Here is a 26,108-nt window from a genome sequence, read left to right on the forward strand (position 1 = left end):
AGTTTAATTCAGAGGAAGCAATAACACTGTAAAATGCCATCAAAACCTATCTTCCTGAAGAATAAATTCCTATTCCTGTTTATTTATTATTATTATTATTATTATTATTATTATTATTATTATTATTATTTCTATAGATGAGTATTACAGCATTTCTAAGGACTATCCTGAGGTAACTATCCTGGCAGGGGTGAGGCTATTCAAAGAGACACTTCTGCTCCACCTTTTGTCTGTCAGACTATTGAAACAATAGACACCAAGAAATTGGTATTTTATCAGGAATCTCACATTGGGAGAAGGAAGATGATGAAGCCTAGTGTAGCCAGAGGGGGTGCTCTTTTCCTAGGAGAAGATTTCACACTGCTCTGACAACTTCCTTCAGAGAAGCTTGCGGGAGAAACTGGAGCCCAGATGATGATGGACTAGCCTGCAATCTGATTGCACTGCTTAGTTAATTGTACCTTGTGTCCTCTATTTATACCTAAACATCCTGCTGTAATCCCCAAAGATGGAGTTGGGGGCCCGTGGACTACTTAATCCCATGCCTTTGTGTGGCCACACTCCTTTTTCTGCTTTTCCGTATCGCTTCTTTCTTTAATTGGCACATGAGTATCAGTACAAAATCATAGCTCTCACCTCATAGAGGGAGCTTACTCTGGAGTCAAATGTGAGTGACCATGGCCCAGGACACAGATTCAGACTAGAGGTCAGATAACTCTGGACTTGTGGCTCTGACACAGTGGGAGGAAGCTGTTGCTGGAGGGCTTCTCTCCAGGTTCCACCAAGCCCCGCAGTCCCACAGTCCACGTATAAAATAATCATTCAGATGCTTATATTACTTATAAACTGTATGGCCGTGGCAGGCTTCTTGCTAACTGTTCTTATATCTTAAATTATCCCATTTCTATAAATTTATACCTTGCCACATGGCTTGTGGCTTACTGGCATCTTTACATGATGCTTGTCCTGGCGGTGGCTGCAGTGTCTCTCCCTCTTCTTCCTGTTTCCCCAATTTTTCTCTCTCCTTGTCCTGCCTATACTTCCTGTCTGGTCACTGGCCATCAGTGTTTTATTTATATAGAATGATATCCACAGCAGGAAGCCCCAGGACTGATTCGTCTCATCTTTCTAGTTGTTAATGCAGAAGACACAGCTATCCCCCGACAGTGGATAAGAGCTCATTCTAGGGTTAAATATAAATAGAGATGATGGCCCAGGAACACAGATTTGGGTCACCCCAATTTCCATGTTCAGATGTGGTGACAGTTTGATGAAGTTTCTATAGTAACAGAAGCAGGAGAGTCATAAATCAAGGTGCTTTCCAAACACATTGGTAGAGACATGAAGTCGAGGGTTAAGGCAGCGGAGAACGTGGTGGGGTCACCTCAGAAGCTCTCTCTCTGACAGCAGCCTTAGTGTTTCGCTTGGTTGGAAGCTAGTGTTCTGTTTGTATATTCTATAGGATATACCTAATGGTCACAGGGCAGTTAGGTTGTGACCCCAAATTCGGGCTCTTGAGAGAACCAAGCAGCACTCTGAAAGTTGGGGGGAAAGCTTCAAAATCCAGCCTTCATATGGTAATAGCATGTGTGCCAATCTCGGTAGGGGTCACAGCCTCGAAGAAAGCGTACTTCCATGTTTCTGCCTTTGATAGTCCTGGTGACTTGCCTATCAAGAGAAGTGTGTAGCCCTGGTGACCACTGTGCCTCCGGACAGTGCAGTTCTAAAAGGGTTCAGGTTTGGGATTGAGCGGGTAGCGATTTGGGTAAGAGCTTTATTAACCTTGTTAACGCCATGGACGCACAGATGACAGCATAGAATGTGGTCTGAGAAGAGTTATGCCCCCCCCAGGGAATAGTGGAGGGTCCTTCTTAGAGGTCTCAGAGGAAGGAGGAAGGTTTCACAGGGAGTATCTGGAGCTAAGTAGTCGCTTGTTACTGAGCCTCCAGAGGAGGAAGGAATCTGAGACTCTAAGGATGTAGGAGAGTAAGGAGGAGGTGGGGAGTGAGGGGAAGGTGGGGGAGTAAGGGAGGGGAGGGAGTGAAGAGGAGGTGGGGGAGTAAGGGAGGGGAGGGAGTGAAGAGGAGGTGGGGAGTGAGGGGGAGGTGGGAAAGTGATGAGGTGGGTCATGGCATAGTGCAGAGGAGGGGAGGAGGGGGACTTCTAGCTGAGGTGTATAAGGTGGGGGATTCTTCACCTACCACACTCTTTATGATGTCTCAGAGTCTATCTGGCAACCCAATGTCTATAGGAGTGATTCTCAATCTTCCTAAGTCTGTGACCCTTTAATACAGTTCCTCATGTTATGATCACTCCCAACCATAAAATAATTTCCATTGCTACTTCATGACTATAATTTTGCTGCTGTTATGAATCATAATGTAAATATCTGTGTTTTTAGACGGTCTTAGGTGGCTCCTGTGAAAGGATTGTGACCCACAGTCTGAAAACTGCTGCTCTATCGACTTCCTTGGGGAGGAATGGCACCCACCCTCTGGAATGTGGACACTTGGTGACAGACTCTCAGTAGGGACTTACCAGTCTTTGCAGGTGCTGTAAGAAAGAGGCTGGTGCAGGTGGCAAGGTCAGATGGGAAAGCTCAGACCTCAGACCCCAGCCTGGGAGCCACCTCAGCACCCTGCAGGTTTTTGAGTGAGATGTGAGAACTGTTGTAGCCTCGGATGCTTTGAGATTGCTTGTATAATTTCCCCAGGTGTAAGTGAGGATAAGCTCTTTGCTGTCAATTGGAGGCAGGGGTGCACAGGAATACTTTATTTCTCAGTAAGGTGGGAGAAACAGCGAGTGAAGAGAACACATGAACGTCCACAGGACAGTGTTTATTCCATTTTATTACTGAAGAATTGGTCGTCAAAGCCAGGATCTAACGTTTTCAGTGTTTATAAAACAAAACAAAGTGTTGATAAAAGATAGTCTGTCTGCTGTGAAAAATATTCAAATAAGTGTGTCCTATCAAACCTTTTAAGGTCTATCTTCAAAATAACTATTTACTCACAAACATTCTTATCTATGCCTCTATGTGATTTCGTGGTATATGGACATTGTATGTGCTTGAAAGGGTAAATTGCTTTTTTTAAAAAAATAATTTTATTGTTGTGTGTGTGAAGGGGGTGCTGCCACACAAGTCATGGTGAATACATGGGGGTCGGAGAACAGCTTCAGGTGTTGGGTCTCTTCCTCAACCATCGGAACTCAGATCATCAGACTGGCCCATGACTGTCTTTGTCCACCGAGCCATCTCTCCAGCCCTTGCTTCTCTCTGTCCTATAGTCCTTGGCTTTCTTTGCCAGACTCGTCCATCATTCTAACTCTCTAAGTTAACAGTCTGTTTTGCACAGCGGTGAAATCAGTATATTGTAGGTATAGCCTACAATATCTATCCCATTCATAAATCAGTCAAAACTTCTAAAAATGCCCTTGCCTCGAACATGCTTCCATCGTGTTCCACAGGTAGGGGTCAGAAGTGGAGTCCACGTGGCATTCAGTCATCTACTGTGGATGGGAAAGGATAGGAAGGGATTCAAGGCTGCTTTGTCTATGATTTTGATTTGCAGGACTTCTAGAAGATGGTATAGTTGTTAGCTTCCACACTACGGATTTATAACATCTTCAAATTTTTATATGAATTTGTTTAGTGTGGTGTGTGTAGGGGATGTGTGGAGAGCATATGCCATAGTGCATGTTTGGAGGTCAGAAGACAGCTTGTGAAGGAACCAGTTCCCTCTTTCAACTGTGTCAGTTTCAGGCATTGAACTCAGGTCCTCAGCCTTGGGGATGAGAACCTTTAACCCACTTATCATGTTCCTACTTGTTAAGAAGAAAATAAGTTTGCAGCCAAGTAGAGAATATAGAAAATCTACCGGCTTTGACAACACACCGTGTGGACACTGTAAATACAGATGTGTGATGGGAAATAGCACTGGGTCCATTGTCGTCTCCTGCACTAATGTTAACGGATGGCATCCAAAAATAATCTTTCGACTCTAGGTTAATTGTAAAATGCTGATGCTGCTTCCATGGCTTAATTAGCAGTTTTTTCTTTTTTATTTTTCATCTAGGAACTCTAGGTTTTAAAAAAAAAATCTAGTCCATAGCATTCTTTTCAGAGTTAACCACAACTCTAAGTAGTCCATAATTACAGCATTACCAGCATTTGTTCTAAAAACAAGTCACACAGATCGCAGCAAGCTGGCAAAATGCAGCTTATTAATAGCTCTCCACCTGCTCATGGGCCAGCTCTCCAGGGGATAAAAATTATTTAGCCCTGATTTAGAGAGCTTGTTAATTTCTGTAGCATAAATATTTCTACTATGACTGATTTCAAGTCATCGCTCATTCGATAACAAGCTTGCAAAAGTCCTAACTCTTGGAGGGGTGAGCTTTAGCGAGCGGTTCTGAGCTAGCCGCTGGCTCACCACCAGTAGTTTCTTATGAGTCCTGGGTTTGGAGGTTGGGATAACTGTGCTGTGCTGCTTAGCTTCTCTGTAATGCTTCACTCTGTTAAACTCAACCGTTATGAGGGTGTCTTTAAGTAGGACTCACGTGGCACATTGCAATCACAGTTATGAAAACTCACCATACAGAAAGATGGAATGTATAAATCACCAATGTCTTCACTGTGACCTAGAATGAAGTCTGGAGTTTTACATTAATAAAAGCATGGTGTACATGGGATCTAAGAATCTTGTTATCTTCCTAATGGCACACAGGAGGCACAGGTGACAGGAAGTCCCTCCTACGGTGCTGGAGCTACAGGGATGTCAATCCACAGAATCCAGGCCTTCTGAAGTGGCCTTCTGACCACTCCCTTCATGGTACCTGCCCAGCACAATGGCCTGTGGAGAGGTGTGAGCTGTAGATGGATGACTGACAGGGGAACTGGGGGCCTGCATCCTCTGTCAACTCCACAAGATGGCATTCTGTCAAGAAGATGATCTTCTGGGCTGGAGGTCCTGGTGGGAGATCCTGGGAATGACACCATTTGCAGGAAGGACAGATGACATTCTGAAAGGCTGCCCGGAAGCGTCTCGACAAGAGGTTATAGATAATGGGGTTGACAGCTGAGCTCAGATAGAAGAAGACGCCTGCGAAGGAGGGATTGAAAGAAGACATGACAGCAAGATAGGATGAAGTATAAATATTTAGCAAAGGCCGAGAACCTCCTGATTGCCTCTCCTGGAAGCAGTGGGGTGTACAGGGCACTCACTGAGAATAGGAAATGTTATGAGCAGATCCACCTGTGCACTCAGGAATCAAACATAGAGCAACAGAAGAGCCATTATGCCGAGTGATGTCACTAGTGAGAGATGCTCAAATATCAGAGGAAAGAGGTTTGTTTCTTCATTGGATTTTTAGTTAAAGCTATTATTTGAAACCACAGGGTGAGGATTGGTAAATCAGCCAACATTTGATCTCTGCTAAGATTCTTCATTCTGTTGAAAACCTCTTGGAGAGAGATCATCCTTTTCTGCTCCCTGCCATGTCCCTTTCCTACCCACTCCTGCTTCCCTTGATAGCTCTTCCACTGAATAATTATATTTTTCTATTTATTTTGTCTACCAGGCAGCTTGTATATTGCCTTTTCTCTGCTTGTTATAAATGCACTCTTTTCTTTAGAGATTTATTTTTTTAGTTATGTAAGTGTGTGTGTGTGTGTGTGTGTGTGTATACCTGAGTCCCAGTACCCACAGAGGCCAAAGGAAGATGTCTGGCCCTCTGGCACTAGAATTACAGGCATGTAAGAAACCTGCTATGGGGTCTGGGAACTGAAGTAGAGACCTCTATAAGAGCATTATGAGCCCTTAGCCACAGAGCCATCTCTCCAGCTCCTGTACACCCATTTTTATTTCCTGTTTTGTTTCTATAAGACAGCAATAAAGCTTGGGGGGGGGTTAGGACCCCGACCCTCTTTTGTTTTGTGCCCTTAGATAAACACTGGCATATCACCTCCTTCTGGAAAATAGGGGCAGGATATTCTGGTGGGAGCTGTGTGTTGTGAAACAGCATCCTCTCGGCAAGTCATGGTCATGGCCACCGCCCTCTCAAACTGTCAGCTGTGATCACCCATTGGAGACTACACAAGAGTGTTCCCATTAACTCTGCATTACAGGGGAAGGGCTTGCCTGCCTTTCCTCAAAGATTTAGACAGTTAACAGTTGTTTGGGGAGTGACTGATGAGGTCGGGCTCCTTCCAGGGATTTATAGACAGTTAACCATTGCTGAGAAATAGATTTTTTTTTGGTGATATAGCTGCCCATAAATCACTCATTCCTGTTAGTAACCCCAGTGACTCATTGGTTTAACAAACTGCACTTGGATGGAATCCCTTCTTTGTGTCTATGGTCAGTGCCCTCTCTGGGACGAGGAGACATGTCTGTTCACTCCGACATGGATCAAATGCTTACCAGGACATTTTGAGAACTTCAAAGCACATTGAAAGACAGGGGATTTAGTTTTTTTTCCTCTCCAAGTACTTGGAAGAATATAGCAGAGGCAGGATCCTTGGCAAAGCTAGTAACAGGGATACACAATGACGTCTCCTAGGAGGATGCATTTACCAACAGTCAGACTACAACAGTTACTCTGTTATAACAGAGACTGCTGTGGCTAGGAGGGACTCAGTGGAGGTGATGACACCAGCTATACCTTGATGTGGATAGGAGAGAGTCGATGAAGAGACAGAACTTGTATTTGGGCACAAATGTTCAGAGGCAGAAATGGTGGCGTTATACAGGAAGGTCTGCAGTACAATCTTTCTCTCCCCTCCCTCCTTCCTTCTGTCCCGAGCTGTGATATCCCTAAGTTGCATACATACATCTAACTTGCTCTGTGGTCATGTCCTTGATAGTCCACAGGCCACAGAATAAGACAGTGACAACAGAAACAGCTGGGGAGAAGTGCCCTGAACCTAACATCAGTAGGGTTCTCTAGTTTGTTGGAAAAAAACCTTGAACTTGAAATTCAATAGCTTAGATGTGAGCCCCATTTTCACTGTTTTTACAGCTTTATGCCTTTGGGTGAGCCATTTCTTCTCATGTGTTTCTTTGCTCTCAATTGCTTTTGATCGCCAACTACTCCCCTGCTGTAATTATCACACTCACATGTGGAGTTGGGGGTTTCTGTAAAGTAACCTGGAAACATTTTTAATCCCTGAATGCAATCAGCTCCCACTTTTTCGGTGACAGAAGTACAGATCCCTGTGAGCTGCTTGCATGGTGATGAATGCCTCAGGACGGAGTGAAGGAAAAGCTACCGTACAGTTACATCCCTGAACCCACCGAGCCTTTACCTGATACCACGTGGATGAGATTGAACACAGCAGCCAGGGACTCAGTCCACTCTTCCACGAAGCTGAAGAAGAGCCGGTCCACATGGAAGGGGGTCCAGCAGATAGCAAACACAAGGACCAGGACAACTGGAAGAGGAAGTGAGAGAAGGAGTGACGGACTAGGCCAGGGAAGGATGTGATGCTCGCTCCCAATGGTTTTCCTTCTTTTATCAGGTTTTCCCTGCCACCGTGGCTAAGTGCTGAGTGCCACAGGCAAATGAGACCCCAGAGAGAAAGACTATTCAAACAGAAGAATTTATCATATGGCTCTAGGATCAGTTTTCTATACAATCGCCCAAGTTTTCTTTTAAAGTTTCATTTTTTACTTGAAGTTTCTCTTTGTTTTTGAAATTTTCATAAATGCACATAATAAAACATAACACATCATTTCTACCCCTATTTTCCCATGCCCCCATTTCAACTTCATGTCTTTTTTGTTGAGAACCCTCTAAGTCCAGTTATTACTATTTGTGTATGTGTGTGCACACAACACACATTCACATGCCACAACACACATGTGAAAATCAGAGGGCAACTTCTTGAAATCAGTTCTTTCCTTCTCCTGGGTCCTGGAGGTCAAACTCAGGTTTGACTTGCCCAGTGTGGGTGTTGGGAACCGAATGTGGGTCCTCTGCAAGTATATCAAAGGCTCTTAACCACTGAGACATCTCAAGATTTCTTGTATGTTTCTCCTTAGAATATTTAAAATAGAACTGAATATATTTCAAAGTTCCCAAACCACTTGATTGTGGGAAACAAAGCATGCTCTCAGCAGACGTTTAGAGACTCATACACTGATTAGATTGGGTTGTTTTAGGGAGCTGTGATAGCTACAGTCACAGGTTTTCAGAGAATTCTTAGGAATTGGATTCCAACAGCCACCCAACCTCATCCTCTGAGGCATGGTCCCCAGTGGATGATGCTGTCTGGGGTGGGGGTGGGGTGGAAACTTGAGGAATTTAGATGGAGGAGGCAGGCATTTGCTGTGCCTTGAAGGGAGTGTGGGGACTCTCTACTCCTTCCTTTCTGTTTGCAGGCTGTGAAGTGAACAGCTTTGCTCCACCACAGGCCTTATTGTGATGCTCTGCCTCACCACAGGCCCAAAGCTGAAGGATCAAGTGACCGAAAGCTCCAAAAAGACATTGGTAGCAATCCACTCCTGGGTAAGCTGCCTAGCCTTTGCCACAGAGACTTGATGTCTGCAGCTGATGTAAAGAGAACTGCTCGCCCCCTCCCCTCCCTCCCTTCCTCCCTCCCTTCTCCCTCCATTCTTTTCTTTCTACCTTCCCTGTTTCGGTGATATTCTGCCTCACAATAGGCCCAAAGCTTTTCCTTATTGTGTGTGTCTTACGTGTCTTTGTCTTATGTGCGTGCCGGTGCATGCGTGCGTGCGTGTGTATGTGTGTATTGAGAAGGGCAGAGGTCAACTTTAAGTGTCAATCCTCAGGAGGCTTACCCACTTTGTTTTGATACAGTCTCTCATTTTCACCTTGAACTCACAATTCAGCTAGACTGCCGGCCAGCAAAGCCCAGGGATCCACCTGCGTCCACCTGCCCAGCTCTGGGATGCTCTGGAATTACAAGCACACACCACTGTGCCCAGCTTTTTGTCACACAGGTGCTGGGGATCAAACTCAAGTTCTCAAGCTTGTGCAGCAAGCATTTTACCAGCCGACCCGTCTCCTCAGCCTTCCTTCCTTCATTTTGTCGTAGCAACAAGACAAAGTTGCTAACACAGTACTCTAGAGGTAATTAGGAGTTCCTTTGACCCTTTTGATTCTGTGCTGGGCCGGAACAAAGACAGAACAACTGAAAATATAGTATTGATTGTGGGAGGAACAACTGAAAATATAGTATTGATTCTGGGAGGAACTGCCTGTCCTGAGTCAGAAGCACACAGAGATGCCTCTTCTGCTCATTTCCAGCCCCGGGGCAGAGTTGGGTATGACAATAGTTTCCCCTCAGGATCTGGAAGCTCCACAAGATAAACAAGTATTTTCTCTCCTAAGAAGTTGTCACATCTTTTCCTGTGGCAGGTGCGTGAGGTTTGTACCTGAGTGATCTAACAGGGGCTGAAGGAGGAGACTCGAGGGTGCTGATGAGGTAGAGCAGCCGTGAGCCGGGAACAACGTCTGAGGCTGAGAGGTGGGTAGATGGTCTTCATTTTGCAACTCTGTGCTTGTGCACATTCCAGGTTTTCATAGGAAATGGTATCTTGGTTTCTTTCTGGTGTTAATATTGAGGAAAATCTGTCTGCCTGTGCAATGAACTTTCCAAAATATCTGGTTTCTTTTGAGTTTCTCCCTCAATGAAATGGCCGTCAATTGCCCACTTCCGGCCTTAATTCCTGATAATAATGAAGAAAAATGCCTTACATGTTATTATTATAGCTTTTCCTCCTTTTTCTAGGACTGGGAATTGAACCCACGGCCTCACACATGCCAGGCAAGCACTCTACCACTGAGCTACTGCTCAGTCCTCTTTTTACTTTTTATTTTGAAACAGAGTCGTGTTAAGTTGCACAGGTTGGCTTTGAACCCAGCTCAGATCTGTTGTTGGTTTTTTTTCTTTGTGTGTGTGTGTGTGTGTGTGTGTGTGTGTGTGTGGTGTGATGCTATGAATTGAATTCAGGGCCTTGTACATTCAGAGCACATGCTCTACCAGAGAGCTCCACCCCAGGTGTGTTACTGAGATGCTAACAGGAGCAAACATTGATGAGATCATGATCAGAGGGAGAAGGGGAGAAGTAATGGAGACTCCCTGCTTCCCAGTCAACACAGACCAGGTTCCACCCGGGGCTGAACCACTTCAAAGAAAATGATTATTAGAGCCAAAAGACCGGCTTCAGTGATTTCTGGTTTCTGTTCACAGAGGGCCAGCTCCCACACTCCTGTGTACCTTAGCCCGAGGAGTCTTTCCTCTCTGAATGCAGGCTGTAATTTGGAAAGTTTATGATGTTTCACATACCTCATGAGTGTCTCTCCTGGAGGTCTGGTGTTGCTTTGCTTAGTTTTTTATTTTAATTTTCCCACTTGTGTATGTACGTATGTGCATATGTGTGCATGCATGTTTGAGTGTGTGTGTGGGGGGGGGCGGGCACGCGCGCGCGCCTGTGTGTAGACCCAAGGTTGAGTCGGGAATTGTCCTCAGTCACTCAGCCACCTTATTCATTGAGGCAGGATCTCGCAGTCAAACCAAGAGCTCACTGGTACGGCCAGTCTCCATAGCCAACTTACTCTACCAACCCCCTGTCTCTTCCTTCCGAGAGTGCAATTATAAGAGGGTGGTGACTCCCACCAGCACTTGTGTGGTCTCTAGGGAGCTGACACCCAGTGCTCATGCTTACACAGCAAGTACTTTAGCTGCCGATCCATCTCCCCAGCCCAAGGGCTCATTTTCTTTTCTAGCATCCTTTTAGGAGAGGTTGGTCAGCACCTGGATTTCTTAAAATATTTTGTCTCTTACAAGTATGTGTATTTCCAATAAAAAAGGTTATTTTTGCTGTTTTGTTTTTAAACAGGATGACATTTTGATACAAGGCTACATAGTGTGCTTGGTGGGATGATTCACTCCGGAGAATTCATGACTAGTCACTCTTAATCTGGAACTGGAAAGATCCACAGCATCTACGTGGCCATTGGGAACTCACAATCCCCTGAAGTAAGTTATAAAATATTGTGTGTGGAAGCATTTGTGAGTGCAGGATCCACCATGACCTGTATCCCATGTCTGAAGAGTGCTGGAACACAGACAGGTTCAGAACCCACCCCCATCCCATCTTACAGAGAGAGCGGTGCTCAGGCTTAGCATGCCAATGTGATTTATTTCAGAGCGCTTGGAAGGCATCTCAGCAACTGTAACCTAGTACAAGGGTTTGAATGCTCAAAGCCAAAGATGAAACAAAACAGGCAAGCCATGGAACCTTCTGGAAACCAAGAAGAACATCTCAGCCAGCACCATTACGTCAGTGCCCAACACAAGTCCTTCGCTCTGATAAACCAAAGTGAACAAACACTGAAACAAAGCAAGCAGCTTACACAGCATCTTGGTGACTGATTTTCTGGAGGGTCTATGAATGTTCACAGTCACTTTGTCTGCCTCAAGGGACTCATCTTTCTTTAGCTGAAAGAGAAGTGGAGATCTGGTTAGGAAGAGAAGCTTGCTCCCCCACCAGAAACTTTGAAGGTATACAGACAGCACTTGAAGAAATGTTTTTAAACTTCTAAATACTTCACAGAATTTAATCTAGGACCTCCGAATTAACTGGACAGGGTTATGGGCAAGAAATAGAAAAACCAAATTTTTAATAAGTAATTCTATGCAGTTCTAGTTCTGTAGTGTGTTAATAAATGTTACACACACACACACACACACACACACACACACACACACACACACGGCCAAAATGGTTAATCCTGAAATGAACAATACCAATAAAATGCTAGCTAGGCCCTTCTATTCACTTAGTTTCTTTCATTTTTGTTAGACCCATCATTAGAGTCAAGACCCTGTGCCACATGACGAGAGATTCCAGAAAATGAAATATGATGATCTCACGAATGTTATGATCTCTGTTGTGTGTCTTAGTTACTGTTGTATTGCTGTAAAGAGACACCATAACTAAGGCAAGGCTTATAAAAGAAAGCATTTAATTGGGGGCTTGCTTACAGTTTCAGTTCATGATCATCATGGTGGGAAATATGGCAGCAAGCAGGAAGGCACAGTGTTGGAACAGTAGCTGGGAGCTTTATATCCTGATCCAAAGGCATTAGGTAGAGAGAAAGAGAGATACTGGGCCTGGTGTGGGTATTTGAAATCTCAAAGGCCACACCTCCTAATCCTTCCAAACAGTTCATTAACTGGGAACTGGACATGCAAACATATGGACATATGGGGGGGGCATCCCTTTCAAACCACAACATTGTGGGACTTTCAGAGTCTTGAATATGCTCATGAGCAGTGTGGATCTCCCAGGGGTTGATGCATTCCTTCCTCCACTTTCCACATTTGTGTCTCCCATGCTCGTCTCAGTTGAAAAGGGAGTCGCATTTCTTTGAATAATACATTCCCAGCTCTTTTCAGCAGATTTCGCCACTGCACTGACAAGCATAATTTAGGACATGCCGGTTTTCTGATTCTGCTGATAAAGCTGCACATCCTTCAGAATTTAAACATTGACACATATTTATCCTAATTGGAATATAGTGTGATCCTTATAGTAATGTAAGTTTGGAATGTCAACGTGACCTGACATGCCGTCTCTATTAGCTTGTTTAAGGCCCGCCTACCCCTGTAGATGCAGCAGCTCTAGCCCTTTGTTTCCTTCTTCCTCCAAAGTCCACAAGCACCAGATAGCTGTGTTATTCATCTGGTGGTGGAGTCTTTCTCTGTTAGATCTACTTTCTGTCTGTGGGGATGATGTACCAGAAGATAGGAACTCTGATGACCTGTGACCATCACACACCCAGAAGTAGGTCCAGTGTCTGTTAATTCTCTGACATCCCCCCTTATTTTCTTACCAGCAGCACCCCAACTCTCTCTTCGGCTGTTTATTCCTTTCCTACACTTAGTAGTTCGGTTGGTGTGCTAGTTACTTTTCTCATTGCTATGACAACATACCTAACAAGAAGCAACTTCCTGGAGGAAGGGTTTAGGTTGACATGTAGTTTGAGGAGAGTCCATTAGGGAGAGAGAGAGAGGAGGTCACAGAGGCAGGGGCATGAAGCAGATGGTCACATTACATCCCAGTCAGGAAACAGAAGGAGGCCAATACTGTGCTGGACTCCCTTTCTCTTACATCCCCTTTTCATTCAGTCTGGAACCCCAGCATAGGGGCTGCTGTGATCCATTCAGGGTGGATCTCCCCCCCCCCTCAGTTACACCACTCTGGAAATGTCCTCTGAAAAATGCCCAAAGGCATGTCTCCTACGTGATTCTAAATCCAATCAAGATGACAGGGAAGATTAAGCTGAGTTAGCCCCATCTCCAGCTCCTGGTTCCATTGCCAAATAACCTAGCAGATCCGACGGTCTCATCCCCCAGTCCCAGTAGTTGGGTAACTGGAGCCAATGGGGTTTCATGTACTTGCTTCTGTACTCTTGGGAATGGAAGGGACCCTTTTTTCACTGCATCTGAGGCAGGAGCTACAGTGGTCGCTTGTGTGGCACTGTGAGAAAAGCACTCAGAGTGCTGCTGTGTGCAGGCTTTAAGCTCCCTTGAAAGCAAAGCAAAGAACCAGAGAAGAAGCTGGGTGTTTGGTAGTTGCGTGTTTTCCTGAAGGAGCCTTCACCGAGTGCCATGCCTACTTTGTGGATTTCAGTCTAAGCCCCCTTCATGTGCCAATAGTCAAGCTGAGATTCCTTCACTAGTGGTGACATGGGTCCTGACGTATCAACTGAGGTTATCCAGTGGGAGGAAAATTCAAATTGTTCTACACAGTCTCAAGCTCCACTGAGTTATAAGGAGACATTTTCAAGTTCAAGGTAAATGAGAAATGGGTGTAATTGTGTGTGATGATGAACAGACTAAGGAACAGTGAACTTTCTGGGATGCAAGCTATCCTGAGGGAATACTTGAGAGAAAGTCTTTAAAGTTGGATAACTTGGAAGACTGGCCCATTAAAGTTCACCTTGAAAGCTCCACAAATCCATATCCTATGTCTCTACAATGTACATGCTTCTTCAAATCAAGCAGTCCACAGGAACACATGGGTCTCAGTCACCGCCTGTGTGGTTACTATGTCTATCTATTGTACTTTGTGGTGATCTCTACATAAAGCCTATGTTTTCAGAAAGTGAGAGTGGTTAAAAATTACTTGAGATTTGACCTTTTAGAGCCACCTGAAACCTGAGAGGAACTGAGAGAATTCTGCACTGTTATGGAAATAAATGGGGGTTGTATGAAAGTGATAAGGTATTTCTAATATAAGCATTCCAGAGCGGAGAGGAGCATGAGGTACTCAATGAGTGGTAACTTTTTGCTATTCTGCTGGTTCTGATTATTGTTCCACATCTTCTCAAAAGACGTGATATAAATTAAAATAGCCAAGGACAGCTACTTTCATTTATGAATCTCCTTATGAGGATTATTGAGTCTCTTCTGGGAAAATGTCTGTTTTCTAATTCAGCTGTGTTGTGCTTGACAGATGTTAGCCTTTGCTTCAGCTGTCAGCTCAGCACAAACCTAGAGTCACCTGGGAAGAGGGACTAAATTCAGAGACTCACAGCCAGACATTACACAGAGAGAAAGAGAGAGACCTTGGAACACACAGCTTTAAATGGGATGTCTCCATCAAATATTTTCCCCCAGAGATCAGGGAACACTGTGGAAGAGGAGAGAATGTGTAAGAGCCAGAGGGGGTGGAGGACACCAGGAGAACAAGGCCCTCTGCATAGACTGAGCAAAGTTCATATGAACTCACAGAGATGGAAGCAACCAGTACAGAGCCTGCATGGGTCTGTACCAGGTCTTCTCTCTCTCTCTCTCTCTCTCTCTCTCTCTCTCTCTCTCTCTCTCTCTCTCTCTCTCTCTCTCTCTCTAGCTTTCAGATTAGTATTTTTATTTTTATGGGACTCCCAAGTGTATGAACAAATGGTCTCAGATTCTTGTACCTGCTCTTGGGCTCTTTTCCTTCTGTTGGCTTGCCTTGTCCAACTTCAATGTGACAGCTTTTGTTTTATCTTATTATATTTTATTTTGTTATGTTTTGTTGTTAGCTCCTAGAAGCCTATTCTTTTCTAATGAGAGACAGAAAAGGAGTGGATTAGGATGGGAGGGGAGGTGGAGAGGACCTGGGTGGGGGTAAAGGGAGGGGAAATTGTAATCAAGATATATTATATGAGAAACGAATCTATTTTTAATAAAGGGGAAAATAATAATAATAAAAAGATTTTAATTCCGGTTCTAAAACTGTGACCATTGTAAGACAGAGTTGTTGGTTGTTCCATAATTGATTTCAGCCAATAGTTAAGAACAATAGAACTATATCGAAAGATTGGTCATTTCATGGCTGGGTTTCATAGTTCTCAGGGAAGTCTGTACTCCCATGGGGCATTTCTTTAAATCAAACACCAAGCAATCATTCCACATAGATATTTTTATGAACTAGCCTCCTGGCCATTGTGGTTTGTACCAAAAGAAAACCACGTATCCATTACTGCTCACCTTGAAGTGTCTTCAGGTTATAATGGCACAACCAGCCAACTTAAGGAAGAGATGGACTAAATATGTGATATGGTAGTGTCCCATCAGGACTCACAATGGCCAACACAACAGAGTCTAAGACATCTGCTTAGTTAAGATCAAATGATGCTTTAATATTAAATACTTTCATTTCACTTTAGATGCTTAGCATGGGTAGATACTCAGTCATCAGTGGGATGAACTCTGCACCCACACTCAGGGAATGACAAAAAGGGATGAGATGCTGTGGTCACTCTATAGGATGCTCCAAGGTTCAGAAGCTTAGGGCTTACTTATCTGACATCTCCAGCAGTGGAACACCAAGGTGAGGTTCATGGGACTGATCATCTTTCAGGTTATTATCTTGATGAACTGTTCATGGTAATTGTGTTGTGTGTGTGTGTGTATATATATACTTGAGTATATCTGTGTGTATGTATGAATATAGGTGTAGATACGCATTGTCCTGATCTATACTTATTTGTCTGTCTTTCAACTTCTCTATCAGCTCATTTGCCCCTCCTTCCTTCCATCCATCCATCCATCCATCCATCCATCCATCCATCCATCCATCCATCCATCCGTCTCTCTGCCTGTCAGTCTCCTCCTATGCCTATTTGCCTGTCTAACCATCTACCCATCTATTCATTTATCTGTCTTTCAATTTGCCATTCTGCCCTTTTCTATCATCCATCCATTCATCATCTGTCTCTCTGTCCATCCATCTCTACCCATCATGTCCATCCATTTATCCATCATCCATCTATCCATCCATCCATCCATCCACTATCCTTCTTGTTTGCAGCCTGTCAGGCAGAGTTGACTTTTATGCAGTTCACACATGTCTCCTCACCAACACAAAAGTCATGTGTGAGAGAGACATGGATTAGGCTAGACTTTGCCAGTGCTTCCTCCTATGTGGCTGGGAAGCTACTCTTGGGTCATGTACTTTCCATGTCTGTGATGTTCTAAGCCTCAGGAGCATCTCTATAAAAATTCGTGACCTGGAATGAGATAACAACAATGGTTGTTCAGCCTTGAACACACAAAGGGCTTCTTTTGTCCTGTGCTTACATCAGCATAGTCTTGGCTGCCTTCAGAAGGTAGTGGCAACCAGACTCAGTCACACTTTTAGACTTCTCAACAGACTCAATAACTTAAATACCATTAGGGCTTGGTGTCTTTAAATCTTGACTTGGAGACAATGTTTCCAAGTCTTTTGTCTTAAGTGTAGAGAAGATGAAGCTCAGTACCAAGGGAAGTAATTTAGCTTCATCCCCTGGCTGAATGTAGTCTGGTTTGGGAGAAATAAATGAACTAAAGGGTCCACATGCCATTATAAATTGTAGCGAAGGAAGTTACTGGAAGTCATGGCATCTACAACAGAGGAGGCAGAGCAGCTCAGGAGTCGAGGAGAGCTTCCCCAGGACAGTGCACTTGAAGCATGACTGATAGGGGGGACCAGAGTCAAAAGACAAAGCAAGTGTGATGTCAGGTGGCAGGAACCTTCCAGGGGAAGGGTCCAAAGGTTGTGGCACCTGTGTCAATGAAAAGAGCTTGCTTCTGCAGGCCACTGGTGTAGGGCTGTTCAAACTCTCCGAATGACACATCAGACATTTCCTTTCCTGGTACCCTCTGGTCCACTTGCTTCTACTTCATCTTTTCTGACACAGGATGTCATCAATTGCATTACTCACACAGAGTAGGGTGGCTCTTTTCTCAGCTGCCACCAGCTTGGGACACAGACACTGTGGATTCACGAGAGTGGAACAAAATGAAACTCAGGCAAAGAGCTTAGAAGACTCTGTGTTTGCTGTTAAACTTAGGCATTTCCCCCAAACTCATACAAGACAAATAGTTGTTTAGCACTGAACAAGATGATATTGTTACTAAAGTCTCAGAGTGAGACGGTCTTTTGGGATGCTTAACATTTGGAAACGTATGAAAATCTTTTCCTCTGGGTTAGATACACAGGACATTCTGGAACTGTGGCACTGAGCTGGTCTGCTTTGACACAGATCTTAGAGGAAAATGCCACCACTCTCTGGTCAGATTCATTACTGTGCCCACATGTCTATGACACTCAAATTATGTTCTTCCTACTCAAGCCTGGCCTTTCATTTTAGGGCCAGTAAATATTAAAAAAAAAAAAGATCCTCTCTTGGTTGATAAAAACCTTTCTCAGAGATGGACTGGGGTGGGCCCCTGCATCTGGTGCCACAGTGCCGGAGGATGTGATAGGATGTGTGTGTGCGTGTTTAATTCTTTCATTTATAGCTCATGTCTATCCCACTCAGTCTCTTTACCTTTTAAAAAAGAACCACAGACTGTTAGAGCCGGAAGAAGCCTTAGAAATAATGTGATGTGACCTTTTCATTCTCCAAATGGGAAAGCAATTCTGGGAGAATTGTGTGCTGCTTGCCTAAAGGCATATGTCAGCCAAGGACCTGAGAATCTAAATAACGTCATAACTGTTTACTGCGTGAACCACTTCCTAAAATGAATATAAAACTATCATTGTGAGGACTCACATCTATGAATTTGGGTACAGAATACAGTAGGAAGTATACAGATTCACTCCTACACTTCTCAAAAACAGATTCTCTCATCTAATTTGGAACCAGAGAGAATGGAAAACAATGTTTATCTCTACAAGCTTAGAGAAGGAAACTCTAATTGTAAGATACAGGGAAACTGAGTGATTTCCCAGAAACTCACATGCATCTTAATCATAGATTATACTGCTTTAACTTATGAGTTCTGTTTACTATTCCATCCCTCAATCCCTACCTTCTATAAAACTGTTTTCAAAGTATATGTATGTATAGTAGATATAAAATAGAATCATATATATGTACACATACATATATGATTTAACTTGATATTTCAATCAAAGGGTCAGTGCACCACAAGGAAATACAGACCTTCACAGCTGTATATCCGTCTCAGACGGCTAAGCAGGAGGTCCCCACAATATCCTCAGGACAAGTTAGTTCAGCAAGACATTTCAGCACAGGCAGTGAAGTGGTGCAGGGGCAGCAAGGAGACAAGAGAATGCAGAAGAATTGCCCCAGAATGTGACCCTCTAACCCTAGATCACTTCCTGTGCACACAGTGAGGCTTCTCCTCAAGCCCTGGAGTCAGATGGTCCCACGAGTGGTATCTACATTGATACCCCTAGGAAGTATTCTAACACTTTCTTAGAAACACAGGTGAACGAGCATAGAGAAAATGATGGACACCAGCTAAAGAAAATAATAGAGAGTTGTGGTTTCACTCTGTTTAATTGGTGGCAATTTCCCCCCTGCTCAAAAGGAAACCAAACTGATTTTACTTGCGAGATATATCCTGAGAACATGTGCGGAATTTGCACACTGTTTTACATACATATAAGATTTGCTTCTTAATTTCCCACTTAAAGTCATCCTCCGCACCCCCTTCTGATCATGTCCTTCCTTCATGCTAGGGCTTTCTTTGAACTTAAAATGAGTGAAAACAGGAGGGATGCTGCCTCAAGCCAGTCACCTTGGATACTCACTCTGAGCCCCATGAGGTAGTAGAGGATGCTGATGAGGGTCATCGGGAGGATGTAGAAGAGGAACGAGGTGGCTTGGATGATGAAGTTGTACACCCACATGGGCTTGGTGACTGTGCAGGTGGCAGAGCCGGGCACGGAGGTCCCATTGGGAAAGTGCTGGAACTTGATGCCATGGATACTGGTGTTGGGCAAAGAAAAGATCACAGAGAAGCCCCAGACCAGGCTGAGGATCTTGAGGGCCCGGCGCCGCGTGCTCTCCAGCTTGGCTCGGAACGGGTGGACGATGGCCACATAGCGCTCTATGCTAACCGTGGTGACACTGAGAATGGAGGCAAAGCACACAGTCTCGAAGAGGGCGGTCTTGAAGTAGCAGCCCACCGGCCCAAACAGGAAGGGGTAATTGTGCCACATCTCATAGACCTCCAGAGGCATCCCAAAGAGCAGCACCAGCAGGTCTGAGACAGCCAGGCTGAAGAGGTAGTAGTTGGTGGGTGTTTTCAAGGTCTGATGTCGGAGGATCACCAGGCACACCAGAAGATTGCCCATCACCCCCACCACGAAGATCAACGCATAGGCCACAGACACTGGGAGGGAGAGGTGGCTGCGCCGGGGTCCGCAGAGGTGAGCCAGGTACTCCTCCGTGCTGTTCAGGTACTTCATGAGAGGATCGTGGACCCAGGAAGTATTTTCAAGTTTTCCCATCACTGAGGTTAAAATCCAAGGCCACAGGTGTCCTCTGATCTGAGGCTCTGTCCCAAGCCGAGCCACAAAGGGGACAATCCTGAAAGCAGAGGCTCCTGAAGAAGACCGGGTGAGACTGGGATGAGAGCATCAGCCTCCAGGGCTCTCCTCTCACGCTGCTAACTCCTTTTGAGGACCACCCAAGCCCCGCCCCCGGCAGGCTGCAGGCCAATGAGTGTGTTAAGCTGCACCGTGGGAGAACCAGGCAGGTTGGTGTGCTGCTTTGTGTTTGGGGAGTCTGAGAGGAGGGACCTCCCTGTGACTTGGAAGAAGCCAGAGAATCAGCTCACAGTGAGTGAGCTGGGCCACCTGAGGAGCAAATATTCCCAGCAGGGCTAGCCTCAGAGTTGTGGGGCTCTGGGGAGAAACACAGGAAGGGCTGAGAAACCTGACCGCTAAGCCAGGAGTCTCCATCACTCTCTGACCCTTGTATGTCATCAAAGAGTGGAAGATCAATCGATTTCTCAGATTATATTATTCCTTTGGGCAATCAGGGCTCTCTGGGAAAAGCATGAGACATGTGATTTGGAGGATCTCAATGGCTGAAAATCAGCTTTTAGGTCTTATCCTTTCCGAACAATTTCTCTCAGCAGTTCAGAAAGCAAGAGGATTTCAGGACTAGACCATTAGAAATTAGAAATTAGGAAAATTGAACTTTCAGACACTTTTCTCTCTCTCCCCTCCCCTCTCTCCTGTCTGTCTGTCTGTCTCTCTGCTTCTTCCTCTGTCTGTCTGTCCCTCCCTCTGTCTCTCTATGTCTCTCTCTGTTTCTCTCTTGTGTGTCTCTGTCTTCTCTGTCTCTCTGTCTCTCTGTCTCTCTCTCTCTCTCTTTCTCTCTCTCTCTTCTCTCTTTGTCTCTCTCAGGTGTGTGTCTCTGTTTCTGTCTATCTGTCTGCCTGTCTCTTGTCTCTCCTCCTATATTATTCATATTTTTTTTCAGCAAACCCTTTCCTGGATTTAATTCATGTCCTATGCTGTCCTGGGCTTTGTGGAAACACAGTGCATTAGTCACTCTTCTCACTGTTTTTCACAGAACAGCCAACTGAAGCAACTTAAATGAGGGACTTATGGGACTGGGGAGAGGGCTCAGGACTCAAGAAGCTTTTCTCCAAGCCTGGGGACCTGAGTTCAATCCTTGGAACGCAGAGGGTGGAAGAAGAGAGCCAGTTCTCACAAGTTATCCTCCAACCTCTGCATGTGTGCATGATACAAATTACACACACACACACACACACACACACACACACACACACACACACATACACACCAAACAAGCAAATAAATAAATGCAACATTTAAAACGTGAAAAAGTAAAGAGGAAGGACTTCCTTTCAGTTTAAGAAAGGTTACAACAGTCTGCCATGGGGAAGGGAGGGCAACAGGAACAGGAGGCAGCAGGTCCATTGGAGTCCCAGTCAGAAAGCAGAGAGATGCGTGCGGCGCTCAGTTAACTCATTTTCCTTTTTATTCAGTCCAGGACCTCAGCCCACTGGATGGCACCTCCCACATTCAGGGTGGGTCTTCCCTCCCCTGTTAAACCTCTCAGGAAAGGTCCTTACAGACATGGCCAGGGATGTGTCTCCTGAGTGATTCTGAACTCAACTCGACAGTGAAGACAACTTTATTAGAGCTTCTGAAAATATACATGCAAATAGTAAATGGTATGTTTCTAGTAAAAAAGTATAAATAATTTGCAAAGGAAGCCAAAGAAGGCTTATTTCAGCATATGTCTTTGAGTGCAACATCTGAAAGGCTAAGGGAAGGATATTCCCAGTAAAAGGAATATCAAGTGCAAAGGTCCTGAGGTAGAAACAAGCTTCAGAATGTGGAGCTGGCCAGTGATGAAAAGAGTGTGAGTCCTTAGATCAGTGTTCTGCAGCAGTTTCTCTGAGATTAAACCTCCCATCTTAGATGGAAGCTCCCTAGGACATAGAATATTCTAAGGGGAAGTGAAACATCCATGCTTCAAGGAAGCTCATTAAGCTCAGGAAATAAACAACTGAAAAATTTCAAGAAGTCCCTGAAACTAACCAGATTTGTGCACCTCAAGAGTGCATATGCAGTTGGGACTTCTGAGAGACACTTTTAGACAAGCTGAGCTGCCCAGAAGGCTGGTCTGAGCCACCAGGAAGGTACACACTCCAACCTCCTGAGCTGTCTGTAGTATGCTCCAGGTTTCCAGTTTCTGTGAGCTGCAATTGATGCTGGCATGGGTTTTGGTGATGTAGTTAGCTGTCTTTGAGTTATTTCTGCTCCTGTAAGTAACTCCAGTGAACCTTATTGGTTCACCAAGTTAACTTCGGTGGTATCCGTACTTTGCTCTGTAGTTGGTTCCCTTTCTGGTATGAGTAGAATTTTGTTCATGTCTCCTCAGGAATTGTGCCACGCTGTTACTATACTATAATTATCTGACTCTTGGGACATGTGAGCATGGAGGCTGTGATAAAAGAATTTGGCTCTTACTGACGCTCAATAGACTTTGGATCTGATTTCATGTGGAAAGAATCCTTAGGAGGGTTTTGTGCAGCAGAATCCAGGAGAATGAGACCAGGAGGAGACAGGAGTGGCTGACCTCGTGACAACAGCAGTGGGATAAGAGTTACTTTTAGATTTAGAGGTAATTTTGCAATAGTGACACCTGACCCAGTTGGTAAGAATGAAGGAGATGGGTGCTAGGGAGCTGAGCCAATGGCTAAGGGTCCTCTTCTGCCCTTCCAGAGGACCTAAGTCCAGTTTTCAGCACCAACATAGTTCAAAACGGTGAAGATTTATTCCCAATTGCCTGTCAATCAAGCATCAGTGAAGAGGGCCTTCCCTGTGCTGTGATCATTCTGAGGCCAAGACTGAAGTGGTTGTCACTACCTGGAATCTTGCTGATCAGTGTCGGGGGAGGGAAGGACAGCTCCTAGCCATCACCATCACCTCAGAGCCAGAGCTGGAGCATGCTTTTTTTTTTTTTTTTTTTTTGAGAGTTTTTGTTCCTTTGGTTTCTGATCATTGTAGCCATGGCTGAGTCACAGAGATCGCTGGCTGCTCGATGCTGGATTAAAGCGTACGCCGCGCCGCCACCACACCAGGTTGGAGCACTGAGGGGAAGAGTTGAGCTGGTTAAGTGTTTGCCTTGCAAGTGTGAGGATATTCAGTCACTAGGACCCAAAAGCTGAACATGGGCTAGGGGGATGGCTGAATAGATAAAGCACATGCCTCACAAAGCTTGCCTGAAGAGATGTAAAACTTTACACAGCAGCCTGCATATGTGACTTCAGTGTTCCTAAGGCAAGGTGGAAGGAAGGTGGAGACAGTGGACTCACCTGAAGCTAATGGACAGGATAGCCTGGTATTAGTGTGGCTTACAGTAAAGAGACCCTGCTGCAATGTGGAAGGCAAGAATTAATATCCAAGCTTGTCCTGTGACCTCCCTATGGGTGCTATGGCTCATGCTTACCTTGTACACATGCACACATACATACACATAATAATTTTTAGAGAATCCGGGCATAGTGGCCCATGCATATACTTTAAGAGATAAGGAGGCAGAGACAGCCCAGATGGAAAGTTTTAGGCCAGTGAAAGATCCTGTTTCCAAAAACAAGATGGATGGCACCTGAGAAATGACAGCTAAGTTATCCTCTAGTCCACATGCTTGCATGTGTATGTGCATTCACATATGCTAGCATGAACATGCTCATACACACATACAAATGTTAACATGCACATGTATACACACACATATGCACATGGCGGGGGGAACACACATAATTCCAAAGTGCTTTGATGTTGACATCATTATTACAAACTTTAATGCTTATTTCCAAGGAAGAAGAAGAGAAGTTTGAATTCAAGTTGAAAAATCGCACTGAAATTTAAAGATCTTTAAAATTATAAGGGCTGAAGGTGACAGATGCTAAATTCAGGGTTAGGGAAATGTGGTCTCTATAGACTCATATAGGGAATGATCCCTATAGACTCATATATTTGAATACTTAGTTCCCAGTTGGTAGAACTATTTGGAGAGGATTAGGAGGTGTGGCCTTGTTGGAGAAGATGTATGGAGTGGGCTTTGAGATTTCAAAAGCCCATGCCATTCCTTGTTTGCTCTCTCTGCCTCATGGTTGTTGTCTCAACACGTGAACTCTGAGCTACTGTTTCAGCACCATGCCTGCCTGCCTGCTGTCATGCTCCCACCATGGTGAGCATGGATTCATCTTCTGAAATAGTAAGACCCAAGTGAACTCTTCCTTCTACAAGTTGCCTTGGTTGTGGTGTTTCATCACAGCAGTAGAAAAGTAACTGAGATAGGAATGGCATTTGGTAATTCATAGAGCACCACATTAAAGATAGAAAAGAATAACCTGTTATGACAGGGTAGGCCCCACCAAACAGGATGGTGCTTACTATCATCAGTGCAAGGAGATGGGATGGGCTAAAAACACAAATTCTAGACACCTAGTATAGGTGTGAGCTTTGAAAACTGTGCTTGCCTTTTCCAGGCCACTGTAAACATGATTAATAAGCATTACTAGGAGTCACAGGCCCTAAGAGAGAACCTACTGATGTTTTTCTAAATGAACATGTTGTTAAACTTCCTTCTAAATGTTTATGTTTATATTCATAGATGTGTGCTGCTCTCAATCTTGGTCTGAGAAGTTTCTCATTGCAGAGAGTCATGCATGGTTAATGCAGAGACTCGTAACTGAGCAAAGTGCGCAGCAGAAGCAACTGTGAATGTTTAGCTGTACATGTCCCCTCTCTCAGAGCTCAGGGAATGTCATGAAAGAGGAGACAGGAAGAATGCAAAAAACAGAGGAGGGGGAGGAGAGCTGTGAAATGCTGTCTTCTGAACTTGGTGTGATACACTGGTGAATTCACAGCAGCTATGGTTACCTGTACAAGACCCGCAGAAGATGAAGCTAGTTAAAATTCCGACATAGAAAGAGAAGTGATGCCCCAACCCTACTGAGGGGCTGTTGGCAGTTGATGGCTGCTGAGGGGAGGGAGTCAATTTTCTTTAGCAATGTGACCACTGGTAGTCTGTCTGCAGGTCCTCTGGTGTGCATATAGGCAGCATTAATTGTGTTAAAATAAAACTAATTAGATTAAAACAAACTAATTGGGTTTTAAAAAGTAAATTAAAAAGGCATACATAAAGTTGGGATAGAGATGTGATTGGGGAGGCTGGAAGAGAGGAGAGAGTGGTGATGTGAGCAAAATACACTGCATACACTTATTGAATTTTCAATGAACGAAAGACAGAGTTGTATTTAGTTTCCATGAGTCTCAGTCTTCCCATTTGCAAAATAAATAAAACAGCTCCAATGCCTTGCAAGATTTTCATGAAGACTCAGTAGTTCTTGGAGACAGTGTTCAATATCAATCTAGTATGTGACCCCACATTAGAGGCCTTTTCTAGTAAAGACAAAGTCCTGGGTCTTCTTGCTAGTACTACAAAACTATTCAGCATGGGTTACTTGAAGTTATGCGGAACTTTAAAGTAAAATTTAATAATAAGATATGTAATAGGATAATAAACATGAGAATTGGATAATCTGAATGTTTTTCTATGTACTGAGGTCAAAATGGGCTATTACATTTCAGGCCACTCTGGGTCTCATAGTGAGTTCTAGGCCTGGGCTTCACAGTGAGTTTCTTTCTCGAAAAGCAAGCAAGATAGCTACAACCTTCTTAGGCTGGGAATGTGCTTGGAGTGGTTGATGTGAAAATGAGATGTGTGTGTGTGCGTGTGTGTGTGTGTGTGTGTGTGTGTGTGTGTGTGTGTGTGCTTATTATATACATGTGCATGCATGTCTACCTGAGTGATTGTGGGAATGCATATGCTGCAGAGCGTATATTGAAGTCATAGAATAACCATGGATGTCAGTCCTTGACTTCTATCTTCTTTGAGACAGGGTCTCTTGCTGCTTGCTGCTCTGTGCCCCAGGCAAGCTGGATGGAGAGGGAGATTCTAAGACTTCATTCTCCATCTCCACATAAGACTGCTGCAATTAGTCAAGCTGTCTTGGCCTACAGACTTCTGAGTTTCTATAGACTTTTGTGTTAAAGCTGCTCCGAAAGTAGATGAACATCTCTCCCCAGATCCCCAGAGTCTAGACCTACATTCAGCTATGCAAGGATGATAGAATTAGGGGCCCAATGTCCTGTAAGGACTTATGGTGGTTAATCTCTATTGTCAACATGATGAGATCTAGAATCACTGGGGAGAGATGTCTGTGGCATTCCTAAGGAGATAGTTAAGGTGGGAAGTCCTGCCCACTATAGGTGGCATCATTCACTAGGATAGGATCT

The 26,108-nt window shown here is 44.4% G+C and overlaps 1 protein-coding gene across 1 annotated transcript; it reads right to left on the reverse strand.

The window, feature by feature from the left end:
- Positions 1–4,633: 4,633 nt before the first annotated feature.
- Positions 4,634–19,886, reverse strand: Nmur2 (neuromedin U receptor 2). Its single transcript, XM_028880048.2, has 4 exons — positions 19,065–19,886; positions 11,383–11,467; positions 7,307–7,432; positions 4,634–5,102 (listed from the first exon to the last, which is right to left on the reverse strand). The coding sequence occupies exons 1-4, from the start codon at positions 19,764–19,766 to the stop codon at positions 4,828–4,830; spliced, it is 1,188 nt and encodes a 395-aa protein (XP_028735881.1). The 5' UTR covers positions 19,767–19,886; the 3' UTR covers positions 4,634–4,827.
- Positions 19,887–26,108: the final 6,222 nt, after the last annotated feature.

Source organism: Peromyscus leucopus, chromosome 8b, assembly GCF_004664715.2.
Source record: "Peromyscus leucopus breed LL Stock chromosome 8b, UCI_PerLeu_2.1, whole genome shotgun sequence".
Lineage (NCBI taxonomy): Eukaryota > Metazoa > Chordata > Mammalia > Rodentia > Cricetidae > Peromyscus > Peromyscus leucopus.